This window comes from Sycon ciliatum, chromosome 10 (assembly GCF_964019385.1).
Source record: "Sycon ciliatum chromosome 10, ocSycCili1.1, whole genome shotgun sequence".
NCBI lineage: Eukaryota > Metazoa > Porifera > Calcarea > Leucosolenida > Sycettidae > Sycon > Sycon ciliatum.
The window spans coordinates 10,541,858-10,562,489 of NC_088652.1; the positions used below are offsets into that span (position 1 = coordinate 10,541,858).

At 46.8% G+C, this 20,632-nt stretch overlaps 1 protein-coding gene across 1 annotated transcript in view; it reads left to right on the forward strand.

Moving 5' to 3' along the window:
• Nucleotides 1-20,632, forward strand: part of LOC135826638 (sushi, von Willebrand factor type A, EGF and pentraxin domain-containing protein 1-like) — a 55,810-nt gene that overhangs the window by 3,788 nt on the left and 31,390 nt on the right. Inside the window, exons 2-7 of the mRNA XM_065339241.1 lie at nt 416-493; nt 6,233-6,304; nt 9,509-9,580; nt 10,380-10,451; nt 17,178-17,252; nt 17,582-17,644. Coding sequence (XP_065195313.1) covers nt 416-493; nt 6,233-6,304; nt 9,509-9,580; nt 10,380-10,451; nt 17,178-17,252; nt 17,582-17,644 — 432 coding nt within the window. The remainder of the gene's footprint in view (nt 1-415; nt 494-6,232; nt 6,305-9,508; nt 9,581-10,379; nt 10,452-17,177; nt 17,253-17,581; nt 17,645-20,632) is intronic.

Here is a 20,632-nt window from a genome sequence, read left to right on the forward strand (position 1 = left end):
CCCTACCCCACCACCCATGGCTGCTTCTGGACTTGTTTTAGGTTTGGGTGGGGTTGCACGGACAGAATAGGCACGGAAATGTGAAAAAATTGTAAATGCATTTGTTTGGCTCCTCGGTGGCTCGCACACTGTGGCACTATGCCGGAAATTTGAGTTTTTCCGGCCTGGAAAGCCCATCAGTGAGGCGCAAGAACTTGTAAATCATGTCCTGAGGGCCATCATAGTGGCAGGAGTGTGTGGTCAAAATTTCACTCAAATCCATTGAGAAACACCAAAGTTACGGTCAGTTGAATGCCATATGAAATTTATGGGTAGGCTGCCCCCTTAATGCGACACACACGCACACACACACACACACGTTGGCATTCGCACCGTCTTCCTTGGTATGACTTCCTTTGTATGTTTGTATGTACAGGTCTTATTTTAGTACCAGTATTATGGATCTACACCCTTTAAAAACCTTACCAACACCTGGAAATGCCATGGATTCCATGTAAGTCAACCAACCAAAAAAAAAACGTTTTTCTCTATCACTCCCTTTCTGATGACCCTCAGGTATTTTGTTTTCTGTTTGACTCCCGTTGGAGTAGTACATTGTACTATTGAGGCAACACACTAAAAACAAGTAAAAACAAACGATAAAACAACAAAAAAAACTGTAGAACTCAGATGGCCAGCCAAGGAAATAATTGTAACATGGAAAAATGTGGGTACTTTTTTCATGTTAAAAACTATAGCCATGCTCAGATCAGAATCATAGCAACAAATAAAGTGTTCAAGAACGCTTTCTCGTCACATTATAAAGTGCTATGTTTGCTGAATGTCCCATCATATTCTCAGCTGTGTATTTATCACTTGCCATTGTATCTCTTTTATCAATTATCTGTTACTTTATTTCTTGTGTCCTTGTTTTTGTCGCTCCAAGTGTATAAGATCCTGTTACTATTTATGATACTTGGTCCGCCCTGTTACAATTGGCGCTTATCTTCACACTTGTCTCAGGAAGAAAATACAAATATTTGAAGCAAGTCACGATCACCAAACACTATGTACATGATAATTTACATGTCAGTAAGTAGGGATGAAACGGTTACCCTTAAGGTAACAAACGGGTGTCTGGCTTAACGGGCGGGTTATCGGGTACCCTTTATCTGCCATACCTTTTCCAAAAACGTTGCATTTGCTTGTGATCGTAAGCGCAACATGTCTTTTGCAGGCATTCTGATAGGAGAGAGATTTTCGGGCAACAATTGCGACAGTAGCCTTCCGGATTTCACGCCAGGAGGATATGCGAAGTCATACAAGTACACTACACCGTGACGAGCACAGTGTGCACAATCACTGCGCTACATGCTAGCAGTCGAAATAATGTCGCAGCTACAATGGATACCGTGATATGTAGCAGGATTGAACGAGGAAAAACACACTCAAAACTGTGCACTGAACTGTACAACTGTACAAGCAAGCTTCTAATACTGTACCCTACAATCCTACAAGACTATCGGGTACTCGTTCGTTAATGGATTAGCAACTAAACAGACGGGTACCCGGGTTACCCGGATCACCCCTTTCACCCCTATCAGTAAGCAACTCAGCCGAAAATTCAAGCAAGTTACACGTCCTCCGCGCCACTATCGTCTGCTGCACGCTTCATAGCTTGTACCACTTCTCCTCGTCTCGAATCACGCTCAAAGACAGTTCGTGCCTTTAACCTTGCCGCTCAGAACCTGAGTGACAATAACTGGACCCTGATACACTAAAACCATATTTTTGCCATGCTTGTATGCATATGCTTCTCTGCGCGACACACGTAGATTTACCACTGACTACCGGTATGGCGGCAGTTTTACTACGCACCATACATAGCGCATGCACTCTTGACCCACCCGACCCGCGCTTGCATAGAAGCCAGGCTTCTACGCCCGACAGGCTTATATGCATTTGACCCGTTTGATTTTCAGGCCTCTATCCGCAATGTGCTTGTATGCAAACCCGGCTTTTATCCGCGACTTTACGGTATGTGATCATTTTATCATCCAAAAGGGTCAATCGAACACACTCTAGGCAAAAGCAAGCCAAGAATGTTGTGATGACAATTTAATAACTTGGAACATCTCAAATCCTCTGCCTCGAAATTGCGAGAAAACCTGTTATAACGCAGTGCAGTTCACTCGATTTCTTTGCAGAGCGCTGGGATGTTTTGCAAAGAAGCCAGAATGTTCGTAGCCTGATTGAGTCACAACACCTGGCTGGCTATGTACACATGAAAATGAATCCCCAGCTGAAGTGCATTTATACGCTAAAAAAAACTTGAGATGTGATCTTCCTTCGAGCGCCATGACTCCGCTCCAGGACCTCGTATGGCCTTCGCGTGTCTCGAGATGACAGCTGAAAGGTTTCTAATGCTGATAGGCCTTTTGATTCAAGTATTCGCAAAGTCTTGAAAATTCAAAGTTGATCGGTATGCTGTGCATATGGGTTTATCCGTAGGCTTTTTATTATTATTTTTTTTAAAGACGATGTGGAAACAATAATCTAAATAATGCATTGAATAAAACTACAGGTGCACTCATACCACAATCATAACAATGAATAAAGTGTAGCAGAGAACGTGTTCTCGTCATCATTATCAATGGAATCTCAAGACTGAAGACTATACTTGGTCCGCCAAGTTAAAATTGGCGCATATCTTCACCCTTTATTTGTCGGTTTTCTGCCTATGTCATACGGCATAGAACCACCGATTCATCCTCCGAACATAATCATTGACCATTGCATCCGGCGACATGGCAGCACAAACCACCACAGAAGTTGCGATCGGTTCATTTGAGTCATTTCGACTGGAGCTGCCACCGACGAACACTTCCGTCAGCGCAAGAAAACACTGCAACCTCCGCTCCAGTCCGTAAAATAGGTAGGCATGTTTGCATTTCAGAGCGAAAACGGTTAGAGAATACAGTTTCTGCCTACTTCCATTTGTCTGGTGTCAAGGATGGTTTACTGCGGGGAGATATAGAAAAGCTGAAAACGGACTTAGCGAGCTGGAGTGTCAGTGCTTGCACAGTACAGCGCCTAGTGAAGAGTTATCACCAACAAATCGCTGACGAAGAAACTGCAGCTTATGTAGACATCTCCAGAAAGTGAGACCAACCCGGCGGATACACTCTGAAGCTCACAGAGGACCGGGAAAGGGAGCTAATCAAAAATACACACCAAGTCCTGAGGGAAACTCTCGTGCAAAGGACTTTCAGGAAACTAGCCAAAAAGACTGGTGCACGGCGTTAGGACTTACATGTAGGTGCAGTATGCAAAGGTACGACATCAAGCGGAAGCTATCACTGCGCTGCATGTACAAACACCACGCGTGGATGATGATCAGCAAGTACGACAAGCGCAAGAGGCGAGTAATCATTTGAAAAAGGACACTGCTGATGCGGCGTTGCTTTTTTGTCTCAAACAAAGGCATTCTTGAGATGAACGGAGATAACGCTTACAGCCAACACGCTGTTACTGTATTGTTACTACACTATTAACCACCCCTGCATCCAACCATTGGCATGCTACAACCGACAACCGTTGCAAACGTGGGTGAGAGAATACATAAAAATAAATTCGGGACCACTGCTGATGCGGCGTTGCTTTTTTGTCTCAAACAAAGGCATTCTTGAGATGAACGGAGATAACGCTTACAGCCAACACGCTGTTACTGTATTGTTACTACACTATTAACCACCCCTGCATCCAACCATTGGCATGCTACAACCGACAACCGTTGCAAACGTGGGTGAGAGAATACATAAAAATAAATTCGGGACCCTGATACCCTAAAGTGATATCCAATGGCAGAAGCCAATACAAAGGAGGGGGCGCTAGCCAGCCATGGCAAGAGAATAAAAAGAAAGAAAGAAGGAAAGAATATGATAATCGGAAGAAAAGAATGCATCAGCGGGGCATTGGTGAATGCTCTCTACTTTGTCTTGTTACTCCACTACTCTGCTCTCTGTCTCTTCCAGCTAGCACTCCAGCACATTCGTACATGCACTGAGCCACAACTATCAACAAGGAATCAAGAGAGTTGAAATATTGAAATAGTAGTAAAATTGGGAGAAAAGAAACTGTTCTTTTTCCACGAGATCCACGATCCATCAGGAAAAAGGACCTGCACAAGATGGCGACCATGTCGTCCATTGACGCGTAATCATTGTAATCATTGAAAACAAACTAGTGCAGCGACCAAAGAAAATACACAAGTGAAGAAGAAGAAGAAACAGCGCTGCAGCAAGAAGATTGGATCGCTGCAGTTGCTAAAATGCACTAGCCTACTGACTGTAGTTCCACGTGAGCATGCAGTCACGTGGTCATAAACAGAGTGCGTACACACTCACGTCATACCGATACGTCATACATGACAAAAGAAAAGAAAGTAAAGTCACACGCGAGTCAAACAAATCAAAGAGCGCATGACTACTGCAAATACTGCGAGGAATTTGTTTGAGAACAAAATGCACAAGATGAGGAATTTGTTTGAGGACAAAATATTAATGCACAAGAATCTGAATCTCTTCGAAGCTAGAATTCCTAGAGAAGCTAGGGAACTAGAACTCGGCGGAGAATTTGGCTAACTATTCAAACAAGCCTGGACTCGGCTACAAAGTAAGAATACAATCAAATAAATAATATCGCCAGAACTATCGTACCAATATCGTCAGAACTACCGTAACAGTACAAGCAGTCGATTTCCCTGATTGTTACCTCCAAATATTGTACAGTCTTGGTTTCAATTTGGAAGTGGAGCGGTAACATAGGCGCATTGGGAAAAAAGGTGCAGAGCGCAACAAAGGCACGCTGTTGCCTAGTTCCGACGTGCTCCTTCGACATTCTGTATGTACCGTGTGTGCCGGAGTATTGCACACTTTAGATGTACAAGCATACTGATGCCTCTTCTACGAGCAAAAATAAATTGATTGAGTAATCAATAGTGATGAAAACAAAGGAAAGAGTGACCAGAGCACAATTTCATTGATCCCGGTCTAAACAACAAGGGTCGTTAGAGCACACTGCCGTTTCTGTGCTGCCTTCTCGATACATACGTATGTAAACTATATCATGTGCACATTCACATGTCTGAAGGTTTGTGGTTTTTCAATAAAATAAATAAATCAATCAATTAATTAATCTCGAATGACACCAAGACCGCATGGACACATAACAGCAGACCAGTTTTGCACAGACTGCAGGAAGAGGGATCACCTCATGCTCTAGAGATGAGTGCGTGTGTGTAGGGGGGGGGGGGGGTCAAATTCATTGTTACTTTTAAATTCATTTAACATCCCACTGCATCCCACTGCACACACAGACATTGAAGACAAGGTTTGGGCTAGACTGGAACTCATGCGGGGGAAATGGGATTAGGCTTACACCCAGGCCACCACATGGTAGGACGAATGTGGAGGGGGCCGCTAACAAGGTTAGGCTTACACCGCACTTCCACATGGTAGGACAGATGTGGAAGTAGGCTGCTAACGGGGTTACGCTTACACCCGGACATCTGCATGGTAGGACGAATGCAGAGGGGCTGGTAACCTGGAGTTGGGTGTCAGCTCAAAGGCTTACGGGGTGCTTTGCAGCCACCCACTCCATGTGAATGCCACCCTTTCCGTGAGTTCCTAATTTATTCATGACTCGGATAGTATGTGGTAATGAGTACTGTGATACTAGTACCACGCCAAATTGGGTGGGTTGGGATGGGGAAAATTTGGCAAAGAGCTAGTGTTGGAGCAAACAGCAAGTGAGAGTGGTAAGCAACAACAGGAACAAAGAACACGAGTGTATGCACATATGGGGTCAGATGCGCTGGTAGGTTCAGCTGCCGACAGAGCTAGAGGGGAACACGCTCCCTCGTGGCGCGAACTGTGCCCGTGTCACGTGCACAGCGGTGTGCGTGGGCAGCTCAACGACACCGCTACGGGTAGATGTGGAATGCAGTGTGAGGTAGCGGCATCGCTACGGGTAAATATGGAGTGCTATGTGCAGTAAACGCAGGCGGGCCGGGCACGCGCTGAGAGAGCATTACATGCTTGTTAACTACAGTTAATACTACGTATAAACTGAGATTTCTCGCTTTCGTAGCTAAGGAAGCGAAAAAAACCTGAACGAGACAACAGATCATGTATTTATTGTGGGTCTTAATCGAGCTCTTCTCTTTTCTTCATGGCATCTTTCTTTCTTGCAGAACATTTCAATCTTGCCTAATAACTAGTGTTCCGGAGGGTACGTTTTCAAAATTTCCCCAACTAACTGAACTGTGAGTTGCAAGGATTTCTTTAGTTTGCATTATCTCTTTCTCAATCTGCGGAGAGAACTGTTTCGTCCTTTGTGGACTCATCAGCGCAGCACAGAGAAAATGAAGCTGAACTTGATACCAACGAAAAATAAAATTTTATATTCCCTGGCCAGATTTAAATCAGGCCGGAAGGTACCTTGCCAGAGTGCTCAAACTGTATCTCTTTTTGAACATTTTTATTATTATTATACGCACGTCCCCGTTTACGTCAACAGTAAGTCCACGTATCCGCGTGTGCCAGAAGACAGGCAGAGTGGGCAGAGAGAAAAATAAAAAAAATAAATAAATAAAATAAATGTAAGACAGCAGGCGATGGGCACATAACTCATGTTCGTTGATAGGTGCTCAATGCACAGGATCTATTCGAAAGATCAAAAAATATAACAAGAATAACAGACAACGGCGATAGGTTTGTAACTCATGGTCGATGGTAAGTGCTAAATGCACGGGATCTGTACAATGCCTCTGTCCCATCCGTTAGTTACTGCGTACATCCTGGAACAGCTCGCGCCATGCAGGCCTGTCCGCGGCGATAGTCCGCAGGTGCTCCAGATCTGCCAAGTTCCTCAGACTCCTCAGTCAGTCCTGCTGATTCTAGGTCCGCCGATAGTGTGGACACAATGGTTGTCCGTGGCCGCCCTCGCCATACCTTGTCCCCGCAGGTGAGGTAACTCCGCATAGCGAGGGTGGCAGGCGTGTCTTGAGGGAGTCTGAGGATATGCCCAAACAGAACATATCTTAATTAATTAACCTCTTTAGCATGACGCTACCTGAACGCGCCCCACGTCAACACCTCTAAAAGTTTCATTTTCCCATGAAAGTACTAGCTGTTCAAGGATCGATGAATTTACCTACTCTTGGACGAATTCCATGATCTTGAGCTTCCTGGAAAGGTCTTGAGACGAGGAACAACAGGGCCGGCGCCACTAGTATAGTTTCGATGTATGATTTTTGTAAAGGGAGTTGCCCAGAGTGCAGGATTTGCCGTCTAAATTCCAAAAACATTCAGGGGAGGACCCCACACCCCCATAAAGATGGACTTTCGGCCGCACCGCTCCGCGGAAGCTGCCTCCGGCCCTGAACAAACTGGTGTCGAACCCAGCTCGGAGCGAAACCAAAATCCCGTTTGCATTTCGCCGAGCGAGGGCCTGATGACGTCGCATGTGCTTAGTATGCCAGCCTGGATGTACCAGCGCACATATATTGGTTGCCAAATTTTCAATCAAGGAGAAATTCCAAACGCATACATTCCAACCATCCAGGGTTTCCCGGGACAGTCCAGGGAATAGGGTGCTTGTCCCGGGGTCCAGGAATGTCTCGCCAAAATCCCGAGATTGAAATCGATGTTTTTCTCCTTTTATTTATGACTATTTTTCAGCGTTTCCTCGAATTAGATCCGTTGCATGTACACATGGCACGTAGTAAACAGCGCAAGCACTCCTATCCACAAGTGCAACTCGTTCGACAGTAGAAATCTGCATGCCGCTTGGCTTTGATCTTCAGAGTTCTTCCTCATGTTTCCCCTGCATGTACTTGTAGTCGAAAGAGGAAGTCATCAACTGTGACCCAGACTGCACCCGCAAAAAAAGAACAGAGATTTTCCTTTCAAGGAGGATTGGATTCGAAAATGCAGCATCACACAGAGTTCTATGGGCAAGAGCCACGTGTTTTGCAACGGGTGTTCGAGACATGCTTGCGTCGGTGGTGTGAATGAGGTGAGGCCACGTGTTTTGCAACCGGTGTTCGAGTCATGTTAGCGTCGGTGGTGAGAATAGATATCCTTAGCTAAAAAAACGCTAACGTAAACGCAAACCTTTCCGTACTTCGGATCGTTCAAGCTGACTTTTCCCTTAGCACAAAGTACGTTATAGTTGAGACGAAGTAGTCGTGACAACCATGGCGATATGAATTTTCGTGGAAACAGATGCGGGAAATTCAAAATTTTGAACCAGGGATTAGTTTGCTGTCGTTCCGAAAGAATACCTTGCCTTGGCGAGGTATCTGGAATAGCAAAAGCACGGCGAAAATGAGTTTTCGCTGTTCCCAGGTCCTTGGAAACCCTTTCCTAAACGCAGCACCGAAGACTGTAAGGGTTCTCCAGCTCCAGCACGTCTGGGAGAGGCCGATGAATTTTTTCCTCAGGAGTGCCGTGGAACTGGTCCTTTGTTTCCCAGATGGAATAGAGGGAGAAAGGCACGAAGCAGAGGACGCAGAAATTGTCAACTGAAAGGCAAAACTCGCCAAAAAAGCTAAATGTCACAAGAGGAAGCAATCTCGACTCTCGATCTCATCTCGATCTGCACGACGTGCTTTTTATCTCCCGCCAGTTACAAAACAATGCGAGTTTTTGCATTTTTTGCAGAATTTCCATAACGAACGTCGGCCCGTTATTTTGAGCTCTGTAACGTTTTTCCGTTATCCGATAACGTCTTTTGTCACGGCTGGGAGTGAGTACCGTAAAAGTTAGCGTTATCGTACTTTTGCTAAGGATGTCTAATGAGCTGAGGCTACTGTAAAAGCCATTATTCTAACGAGGCCCATAGATAACAGTCTCCTAAAATTGACTGGCTTACGTTCACGAAAGGTAACGATTCTCACTCATTCTCAATGCTCAACGGCAACAGTATATGCATCGATTTATGTATAACGATATTAATGACAGATTTCTCATTGTTAACTCGTTAGAATTAGCACTTCCTTTTATATCAACAATATTATGGCTTTTACAGTACACAGCAAGACAAAAAAATGTGGAGCTGCAACAGATCTTCAAAAACAGATTGGGAGGGAAATACGATGATGCCATCTTCATTTATGGGAGTGGTGGCGTTAATACAGAAATGGAAAACTCGGCCTTCAGGCGAGTATCACGCGAACCATGAATTTTTGTTCAAGGTTTGAAATGGGTGTGTCGTGCAGCGAATCCTTTTGCACGCCTGTGGTTAATCCTAAAGGATACCAAACTGCAAAGTTTGATCACAAATCAGTCTGATGATTGCCTACTTGTGTGCGAAACTCAGGCCACAACTCTCTCACGTTTTCTTGTTGTGTTCTGAAATACATTGAAAGTAGCCCACAAATTAGTCTGAAAAATTGTGTTCAAATCCTCTTCCAGTTTGCCTTTCTGACTCGTGTGTACTCCGTCCTCTGCTTTAAAACGTTCAGAACTCTTCGTGTTAACAAAATAGTGACGATATGGCCTGGAGCTTTCAACAATGTACCAAAGCTCACCAAACTGTAAGTATTAACGCTCCGCACTTAACACCCTGGTTTCTTGTCCACTGTCTATGACCGTACATATAAGGTTTCCGCCACACAACTGCATCCCGCATAAACATCTTGATCCTTTCGGCTTTTTTTGCACATGATGCACTACTAGAGATCATAACTTTAGTTATGTTGCGAGTCTGGCCTTCAAACTTTGGCCCCATGTCCCTGAAGCATGTGGTGGCCAGCAGGAAAAGCCCCAGGCATGACCCACATGCAAAAGAAACTGAGAACCAAGCATGCGAAGTGCATGCATCTACCTGACAGCCACATGCTTCCATGCATTCTTTCCTGAGCATAATGAAAGTAGAGAAGAAAGCCATGGAAGCCGTGAGGGTGCTGGGTCTGTTTGAAAACTTTGAGAGGAGTGCCTGTCCTGTGGATAGCAGGGAATTTAGAGATGACGCTGGTAACGATATTGACTCGCTATCATTGGATGAAGAAGAGAGAAAAAAACTAAGCAGCAACTGCATGTGCAATTCCAGCGTAGGAATAGGTTAGTCCTCCTTGCATCTGGGGTTTCTTGCAACTTTACGAACATCTTAGCCATTCTACAATGTCTACCTTCACGGATGACAGTACCTTATACCTGTCCTGCTTACCCGCCTCCCACCCTCGCAAAACTGTTTGCTTGCCTTGATTCGGAGACGATGCCTCAAATCACACTTGCACAGGACCTTCACCATTTCTAGCCCATCCGTCATGGAGGTTATCCTGCGTGAGTTCTTGTGTCCGTGTTCTACTGAATGTTCCGTCTGTATGTATGCAGAGTCCTCGACCACAATCCGCTTTCCTTCTTACCGGATAATGTCTTTGCGAACTTGACATCTCTTGATCATTTGTAAGTATTTGTGCAGTTGAAGGAAAGCCACCTGGGCTAGGATGAAAGACTCAAGACCCCCACCCCGTAAAATTAAAAACCGTAATTTTCTTTTTAGCAGATATACACCTACACTGGTTATCCACCAGTGCCACATATGTTCATTACCCATAATGATCTATATCTGCTGTCTGCGACACACTCCTTACTTATCGAGAAGAAAAAAAACACTCCCCACATAAACAGTACCCAGTTAGTAACGAGAAAGAGACGCTCCCGTCAGGCGAAATAGCACGTCATAGTACATTTGAGATCAGCGGGAAGAAGATGACGACGTCCACTAATTTAGTATCTGTGCACACAAATATGCTGTGTGTGACTCTGCGCGTCAGCTATGATATCATCCCCTGTGGTTCCATGCCTAGCATGTACGTCTGAACCATCCTGCAAAGTTTGAATGACGTAGGTTGAGCGATCGCTCCGCGAAACATACTTTTTGAAATTCTCTTCATAGTATATCTTCCACCATTGAAATTTCGAATTTCTTGCTGAGAGGGGTGGCTTGCAACCTCGATATGGCTTGTTCCAGGCATGCTTTGGAGCCATCCCCTGTTGAAGTAGTGGCGTGGAACTGCCCTGCAACTGCTACAACAAAAAATGATTCAATCTGAGAAAGGGTGAGACCGCGAATCTCGGTTGAATATTGAGTATTTCAAGCCTTTTCACGACGAAGATAGAGTTCTTTTTGGAGATGGACGTCGCGACAAAGGACATGGTGTCCGACTTCTGGCGTCTGGTGAAGGCAGGGATCATTTGTCCAGTCAGGTCGGCAGCCTAACCGTCGGTAAGCTTCTGTTTGGATCCCGTTCTGCTCGATGTGGTAGATCACAAACAATTTGATATCGCACAAATTGATCTCAGCATTGTGCGTACGGTATTTTAGATTCAGAAAATCCCAAAGTGTCTCTGTGTGGCCGTCCTATGCCATGAGAAACTCCAATCAGGCTCCTATGTCCTCTGCCTTCATGATTGAATGTCCACTTCGTTTGAAAAACGAACACAACAATCGAGGACGGCATTGCAATGAAAAATACAGCTATAGTGGAGCTGAAAAAAAGAAGAAAAAAACGTGCTCAGGATGAGACTCGAGTACACGCATACTCTCCCAGCAGGTGAAACGCAAATTTTTGTGAAAAATGCGTGTCGCCGACTGACCAGTAATTTCGCCTGACGAAACACATGTTGTCATACAGGAACACTGGTTGGATAAAGGTTAACTTTACATAAACGAGAGAGCTTGGAAGCTCAGGGCCCTACGCTATGCTTTTTTGCCTTGATGACCCAGACAAAAAAAAGCATAGGAATGTTATAAATTCTTTAAAAAAATCCTTTTTTTTAAAGACATAACCTGGGATTCGAACCCGCACTATCGCGCGCCCTGCATGCATCCACCGATACACTTCGCATACATACTAATTCTTCCAAGTTGTTTCACATTGTGATCTTGCATTTGAAAGCCCTATTTGAATATGCATTGTGGCCAGCCGTCTTTGATGGCACGGTACGGTAGGGGATAGGTACGGGACAGGTACGATCGAGGGTAATACGACACCGTCTAGCTGCCCGCAATATTCAAATAGGGCTTTCAAACGCAAGATAATAACGTGAAGCAACTTGGAAGAATGGGTATGAATGCGAAGTGTATGGGGGAATGCATGCAGGGCGATAGTGCGGGTTCGAATCCCTGGATATGCCTGAAAAAAAAAATAGGAGAATTGAAAAATTTATAACATCCTATGCTTTTTTGCCGTCAGATACGGATAGCGCCAGGCGTGACACAAACAAACACACAAACAAACAAATACCAAATTTAAGCTGTGTGGACCCTGGCTAGCGCCAGACGTTACTGAAGTAACGTCTTCTGCATAGCTACGGGAATTAAATTAAATTAGCGCTTGCACCCGAATGCATCAGAGCAGTGTATAGGAAATGGGAGAGCCAAGTGACTACATGCAATGGAAAGTCACAGAGCAAAGCTGCATGCATACCCACGTATTCTCACAACACCGCACAAGGATGATTGGGGTACACCAGTGTGCTGGTTTCGATCAACTGGTGAAGCGATTGGCGTTGCAAACAGCCAAAGTGATCGCTCACGACTGAGCTGCAGCAGTACCCGCGACCGGGTGCAAAGTTCCCTGATCGACGTTGCAAACAGCCAACCAGGGTGAAGCAGTTGGCGTTGTAAACGGCCAAAGCAATCGCTCATGCTTGAGCGGCAATAGTACCCGCGACCGGGTGCAATGACTACTGAATGGCGTCGCAAACAGCCGACCAATAGTATGCAATTTTAAGCAGAGATAGTAGCAGCAAAGCAACCAGTTGAAGGAAGCTGTTCCCACCTATACAATGTGGGAATGGGAGGGTGGGTGGCAAACAAATTCCGGTTGCTGCTCAGTGACACTGCAAAGGAAAGCGCAAGCCAAAGTCAGCGCAGCAAGAGCTACCCAAGGCGATTTGGGCGCGCATGCGCAGCAGTTGAGTGCACGTGTAAAGCCAGCTCGATCGCAGCTAGCATGAGATAGAGAGCAGCGCATCGGTCTTATCGCTAACTAGGGTTAGCCCAAAAGCTAACCCAACATTTAGCGCTTGCACCCGAATGCATCAGAGCAGTGTATAGGAAATGGGAGAGCCAAGTGACTACATGCAATGGAAAGTCACAGAGCAAAGCTGCATGCATACCCACGTATTCTCACAACACCGCACAAGGATGATTGGGGTACACCAGTGTGCTGGTTTCGATCAACTGGTGAAGCGATTGGCGTTGCAAACAGCCAAAGTGATCGCTCACGACTGAGCTGCAGCAGTACCCGCGACCGGGTGCAAAGTTCCCTGATCGACGTTGCAAACAGCCAACCAGGGTGAAGCAGTTGGCGTTGCAAACGGCCAAAGCAATCGCTCATGCTTGAGCGGCAATAGTACCCGCGACCGGGTGCAATGACTACTGATTGGCGTCGCAAACAGCCGACCAATAGTATGCAATTTTAAGCAGAGATAGTAGCAGCAAAGCAACCAGTTGAAGGAAGCTGTTCCCAGAAAACCAGCACACGGCACCCCAGCAAGCGTTCACCACCAATGCACGAGAGCTAAGAACAAGTGATTAAGGCACGAGATGGATAAAGGTAGGCATGCAGATGGATGAAATCCAACGCAGGTTCTCAATACGGCAATTTAGCAATGACAATCGGTACCTGTATGTCAAGGCTATATTACATCGACTGGAATGGCAGCACTGCTCGGTCTGGTTGTGCTTGAGCAGCTGGGGCGAGACGTCGGAATTCCTCCATGCGGAAACGAGACAGCGAATCGGCAATGCAGTTAGACTGGCCAGCAATGTGAGCAGCAGTGATGGTGAAATTGAAGCGGGCGCACACAAAGAACAGCTCCCTGATCAGGGTCATCACTGGCGGTGACTTGGATGTGCCGGAGCGGATGCAATCTACCACAGCCTTGTTGTTGCAGTGCATTGTGATACGAAGCTGGCGCCATTCCTTGGCCCACGTGCAGCACGCTGTGACCAACGCGTAGAGCTCCTTCCACTCAATGCTGTGAGTGAGTTGCTCAGGCGACCAGGTCCCTTGAAGCCAGCGGCCGCTGTTGAATGCGCCCCAGCCCAGGGTGCCACTGGCATCAGTGAACAGCTCCAAGTCTGGAGATGGTGTCCAATCTGGGAACAGGAAGAATGATTTTCCGTTCCATTGTTCCAGGAGCCGTAGCCACCATTGGATATCTTCCTGGCACTCGGTAGTCAGACTGATGCGGTAGTGAGGCTGCTGGTAGCGACTGCAAATAGACCACAGGCGCCGCATAAATGTCCGGCCGGGTACGATGACTCTTGCAGCGAAGGAGAGTTTCCCCAGAAGAGATTCGAGTTCGCGCTGAGACATGGTGGGGTTGATGCTCGCTGCAGTCAACAGGCGCTTGATGTCGGCCAATTTGTCGTCAGGGAGCCGGGCTTCCATCTTCTCACAATCCAGGATAATGCCCAGGAATGTCAGGGTACGAGACGGGCCTTCCACCTTTGCAGGCGCGAGCGGGACTCCGAGGTATGAGAATGCACGGAGAAGAATGGCCAGCTGCCGATTCGCCACTGCCTGGCCCACGCTCACGCACAAGTAGTCGTCCAGGAAATGCAGCAAATTAGGGATGGAGAATTCGTGGTGCATTATCCATTCGATGGTGGCTGCCACTGCATCAAATACCGCCGGGCTAGAGCGGAGCCCAAATGGCAAGACACGGTCGTAGTAGTACTTCCCCTGCCACAGGATGCCGAGGAGATGCCAATCCTGTGGGCGGACAGGTATTTGACGAAAAGCACTCTTCACATCGAGTTTAGAGAGATAGACAGGAGACGGGGAGGACATAATTATGTTAATGGCTTCATCAATGCTGATGTACTGCAAAGAGAAAGGCTCGGCAGGGATCCGGTCGTTAACGCTGGAGCCGGCAGGGCTGGACAGGTGGTGTATCAAGCGTAGCTTGCCATTCTTTTTCGGAACAGCGCCAATGCCAGAGCAGTACATAAATGGGAATGGGGGCGAGTCAAATGGGCCAGCCGTGTAGCCGGCGTTGCAGGAAGCGGTGAGCTGTGCAGACACAAATGCAGAGTGCTGGAATGCTGATGAGAGGTTGGACGAGTGCTGGTTAGTTATGCGGTTGCCGGTAAAGCCAATGTCAAAGCCGCAGCGGAGGCCGTTAATAACATACGAAGCCAATGAACTGTCAGGGTGGTTACGGAGCAGTGATTCGAAGCGAGAAACAGAGAGGGGTGTGGACAGTAGGACATGCGCTTGTGAAATCAGTAGAACGTGAAGTGCAGGGAGAAATATGTACAATCGCGGGAGCTGCAGCCAAAGCAGCAGAGTTACTGGCGCCTACCGCACTTAGATCCGTTGTGGTCCTTGGACCCGCAGCGGTTGCAGACATGGGCGTACTTGCACGTGCTGAGACTGCAACGCCCAGCGTTGAAGTTCCGGCAGATCGGTTGGCCATTAGACACCGTACGGACTCCATTGAAGGCTTGCTGGTTGTTACGTTGCGGACGAAAGGGACACTGGCCGCCTCCAGGATGGATGAGGCGGCAGGACTCACATGTGGGCCTTGATCGGCTAGTCACGGACATTTGCCACAGATTTATGTCGATGACGTCAAAGCGCTTGCCTGGCTGAGCAGAAATGGCAGAGCGAAACTGGGTGTCGTACGACAGCCAAGCCTCCGGATAGTATTGCCTGTTGGCTGCAACTATGGTGGCTTGGTAGGAGAGCATCTCCTGCAGGCGGGACGGGTTGGCAGAACACACGACGTTCATGAAGAGAGTCCATGCCTCCAGCCATGTCGGCAAGTCGTGGACGCGTCGACGAACGGGCTGCGCCGCTCCACCTTCCACCACCTCCAGAGACTGGCCGCCACTGCTGAACTGCAGCTGAAGCTGGCGTGGGGCAGAATACGAGGTGGCGATAGTATCGGGCAGCAGCTGGGTGAAATCTACAAAGTCACCCTTCAATATTTTCTCTCGTATAGTCTGGGGAACGGAGAGATTACCAGCGTTGGAAGACTCCGCCGAAGGTTGAGTTCCAGCGGATCCAGGGGCAGTGATGGTGGCCAGCATTGGAGCGATCGCCTCCGACAAGGCAACAGTGACGGCGGAATGTACTTCCTGCCGCACAAACTGGCGCAAATCGTCATTACTGCTCCGGTCCGGGATCTGGGGAGTCGGAGAAGCTGCTGCAGCACTCTCCAGATCCTGCTCTTGCTCCTGCTCGTGCTCCTGCCGCGAGGATGGCGTGGCCGACGGAGATCGAGGTTCCCGTGCCGCCGAGCTCGACGTGTCCTGGATACTGAGCAGCAAACGGGCAAGAAGCTGGGGCTTTGTTCCGCTCGAATTCAGCCCACGGCCTTCCAGCTCGGCCCGCAAGTCCGACACGTTCATACGGCGTGCTTCAGAGGTAGACAACATGTTTGTCGTGCAGTAAACGGCTGCGAGGAATCTACAAGGAGTCTGAATAATTAATTCTATTCTCAACAAACAAATTCCGGTTGCTGCTCAGTGACACTGCAAAGGAAAGCGCAAGCCAAAGTCAGCGCAGCAAGAGCTACCCAAGGCGATTTGGGCGCGCATGCGCAGCAGTTGAGTGCACGTGTAAAGCCAGCTCGATCGCAGCTAGCATGAGATAGAGAGCAGCGCATCGGTCTTATCGCTAACTAGGGTTAGCCCAAAAGCTAACCCAACATTTAAATTAAATTAAAATCTGCTTCCAGACATACCGTGAATCACAGATGCACATCGCCAGTTCCCCGCTCACCCATTTTAACTCTCTCACTCGGCCGACCTTGCGTGAAGGCACATAATTATTTCTTCCAGAAGTGACCCAAAAATCATAAAAACATGCAGTACAAGGAGTCCTTTGTGTAGGCATGCTAGAAACCAGACTAAGCACACGGACAGAATAGACAACCAGCCATTGTGTCTCTCAGATTTTTCGTCTGCAAAACCAGCTCAACAGCAGCATATGGCCAAGAGCATTACGCAATGCACTGTTACCATGGCTGTGTACATCAGTACTACAAATGCATGACGACCACACGTTGGACCTGGTTTCGTAATTAATCTGGGCGGCACAGTCATTGTGTTACGGGAGCTAATTGTGCCGACTTTGTCTTCTACTTCTGCCTGTGTGTTTCTATTAGGGATTTGAGCAATAACGAACTCACGACCTTGTCCCTGCAGATGTTTACTGGAGCGAATCTGAAACTTTCCACGCTGTAAGCTGGTTACCAATGCGACGGGCTGCATGCTCTGCTCATCATGCTTTTCTCCATGGTGCTTTTAAGACTCATTGTTCTTGCTCCTCTGCTCTCTGTCTCCTCTGCTCTCTGTCTCCTCTTCTCTCTCCTGGTGTAACTCATGAATCACCTTTACGGCTGGTAGAGGTATATCCTTTCACGTGAAGAGAAAACGTGAAAGTGTACAAGTGAAAAATTTCGAAATATTGTTCAAGAACCTGACCAATGTCCTTTTTATCATTTTACTAGCACTTTTGTATCCGAAACGGGTTATATGTTCTTTTGTGTCGCCTACGTATGACCTGCAGTGAACTCCACGACAACAAATTTGCCTTTGTGCAAGATGAATTGCTAGATTCCATAAGAAAGCTGTAAGTTTCTTCCGACTGACATAATTCTGCTTTACGGGGAAACGAAGTTCACAGTTTAAGCTTAGGAAACCGCATCCACACGAGCGCCGTCACCCTCAAGAATCAAGGCGCAGATTCAGATCCTAAAGTGTTGTCAGGTGAGTAGATCCGATCCACCAGCAAAGTGGCCACAAACCGAATAGGAAAGGAAACAGGAAAGTGCGTAGCTTTCATCCTTGCGTTTCACCTAGTATTCAATTGCTGAGCAGGGGCGGTGATGTTCAAGCGGATCGAGTCGAGCCAGAGCCCATTCTGAAGCGGTAGTGTGTCTGGTTATGCTCTACGTCATGTCAAGAGCTGACATGCCAAAACTAGATGTGCACCCGAATTCGAGAAAATCAGATTCAGTACTTCCTATGCGTCAGCGAAATTGTCACAGTTTGATTTTTTTTTTATAAAACGGGATATTTTCTAACCAGCAGTCGTACCACAGGTACGGAATCGGACATACACGACAGTCATCAGTATTGGGGACGGTGAAGTTCTATTTTCTGTTCATGGAAGAGGAACAATTTGAACTAGACCCAGTTTCTTCGCTAATGTCGCTGCGATGGTACTTTCGACTAGCTCAGATCAGTCAGGCGTTGCCACCTGCACATTTCCAGTGCTTATCACCATTCACTCCAAAAATGCATCACTGTTTCACCTGAGCTGGGGTGAGAATGAATAAGCGGCAGCACGTGCAGAAGCATCGAGGGGCAGCAAACTTACATCCATGCAAGAGCGATAGAATTTATCGCTCTTTCATGGATGCATTCTAGTGATGCTGGACGTCCAGTACCTGCTAGAGCTGTGTACGTGTCGTGCTAGTGATGCACGTGCAGGTACCGTGCCTATGATGCTGAAAAAGAGGGCGCGCTCGATGTGATAGTACACTTACCTGCATAAGCTGCGACCACACAACGAAAATGAATGGGCATGCCGCGGCTAATAAAAAGTTCATTTCAAGATCGAGGTGATTCCGCGGATTCGACGGTACTGAACCGACCTCGCAACGATCGTGTATTTTTTGCCAAAGTGCTCATACTGTGTTGGTGGTGAAGTAGAACTCATCCAGAGCTAGCAAACGACAAGCATAGCAGCTCTTGTCCTGTGGAGAAAGTCAAAGTGTTGGACAGAAGGCGCGACCAACTCACCTCCTTCCTGCAGAAATTTCGGAACGACATTTTTTCGTCCATTGACATCAGCGACAACGAGGCCTTCAGCTCTACGAGAATCTATCAGTCCAACTGTCCTGGAACGTTACCCTACATTCAGACTATCAACCTGTGTAATAATTTTCGTATGGTCTAGGGTATGGAGTTGTCAGTAACAAGTCACTAGTCAAACGTTGACAATTTCGATGACGTGGAGGAAGTACAATTATAAAGTCCAGGAGCACCAGCAGGCAAAGTTTCACATTCCAAATTCGATTAGAATCAATTCAAAATCCGAACCCAAACGTGAATTTAGATACAAACCACAAATAGAATAAGTCCATTTTGGCCATTACCCGAAAAGTGATGAGACGGATTTTTGCAGCCCATGTCTTTAGTTGTCACAATATTGGTGTAATTGTTGAACGGAACATTGTACTTGCCATGTCGTCCACTACTGAGTGAATGTCCATGGCAAAATGTACTAGTTTGAGCGAAAAATGAACTTGTGACTATTTTTTATTCCGGCATTGAGCCGAGGAAATAAATTTAAATGAGGGAAATGGCTGGTAAAAATTATGCTATGGAATCCACAAACTGGACCACATTTTGAGCAGTCAGACGTTCACGGTTATTCCCCAATGTTTCATGTCTAAGGGATGTCTCAGGACCCTTTCACGTTTTTGTCAAATTGTGCATGCCTGACCGCTCACAATATTGGCCAGTAGTTGGTGGACTGAACCGCACAACTTGCGCCGACTGGTTTCATTGCACACAGTAGACCTACATGTAGTTGTCAGTGTTTGATGACTCGCCGTCAGAGTACAGAAGTGAGAAGTAATTTCCAGTCATCTTGCAGCTACCTCAGGAGAAAGTTTTAGGAACTGAAGAAAAAAATATGTTGAAAAAGTGTGTTGAATGGGGAACAAGGAAAACGGTAGGGCACAAGTTGTGGGTTATAGTCCACTAATAAACCCGTTGCGTGCTGAGTACGAGTTGACTCGCGCTTTTGAAGTGTTGATCCACTGCATACGAGTTAACTCTCAAAAAATTCGCTCGATACATCGCAGTGCATAGATCAGTGTACAAACTATCATAAATCCGTCAAACATCAACGCACCGCGACAATCAATATACCGTTGGAAAGGTCGTGCCGTCATCTTTCCGAGAATTTTGCACAACGAATGCGTGATGGACATGAAATGAAGCGCTTGGATCTCAGCTTTGCAGAGCAGTTGGAATCGTGAAAATCGGTTGAATTTGTTCAAGAAGCCGAAAAAGAATGTGAAATTGAGTTGTTGTGCCGTTCCATTGGCACGGTGGAGTAGTTTGGAGAGGTGGTGGAAGTGGTATATGGAGCTGAGAACAGCCAGGATGGATTCGCTTGGTTCTGATCTTTCCAACGAGCCCAGGATGATGAAAATCCATCAAGGTGGAGTGAAATGAGAATAAATTTCGTTCAGAGCTGTGAGCGCAAATCCACCAAGCGAGTCAGTGCTCTGGAAAGCCAGTAGATTGGTGAAAAGGGGCCCAGCATGCAAAGGGTTAAAAAAAGATTTTGAACAATCAGACGTGTACAAGTTAGCACTGGGCTGACAAGAAGTACTGAGATAATCCTTGTCAAGGAAGTGAGCTTGAGCACTGCTTGATAGCGCTAACCCAGTGACCTTCCAACTTGGAGGGTTCATGGAGTTTAGTGATAATTCCAAAGAGGGGAAGGTAAGCGCCATCACGCCAAACACAAGCTACATTCCCAGGGCCCATGGAATGTTCCCTTAGTATGATAATGGGGATAGTAAGACCATTGAACAAT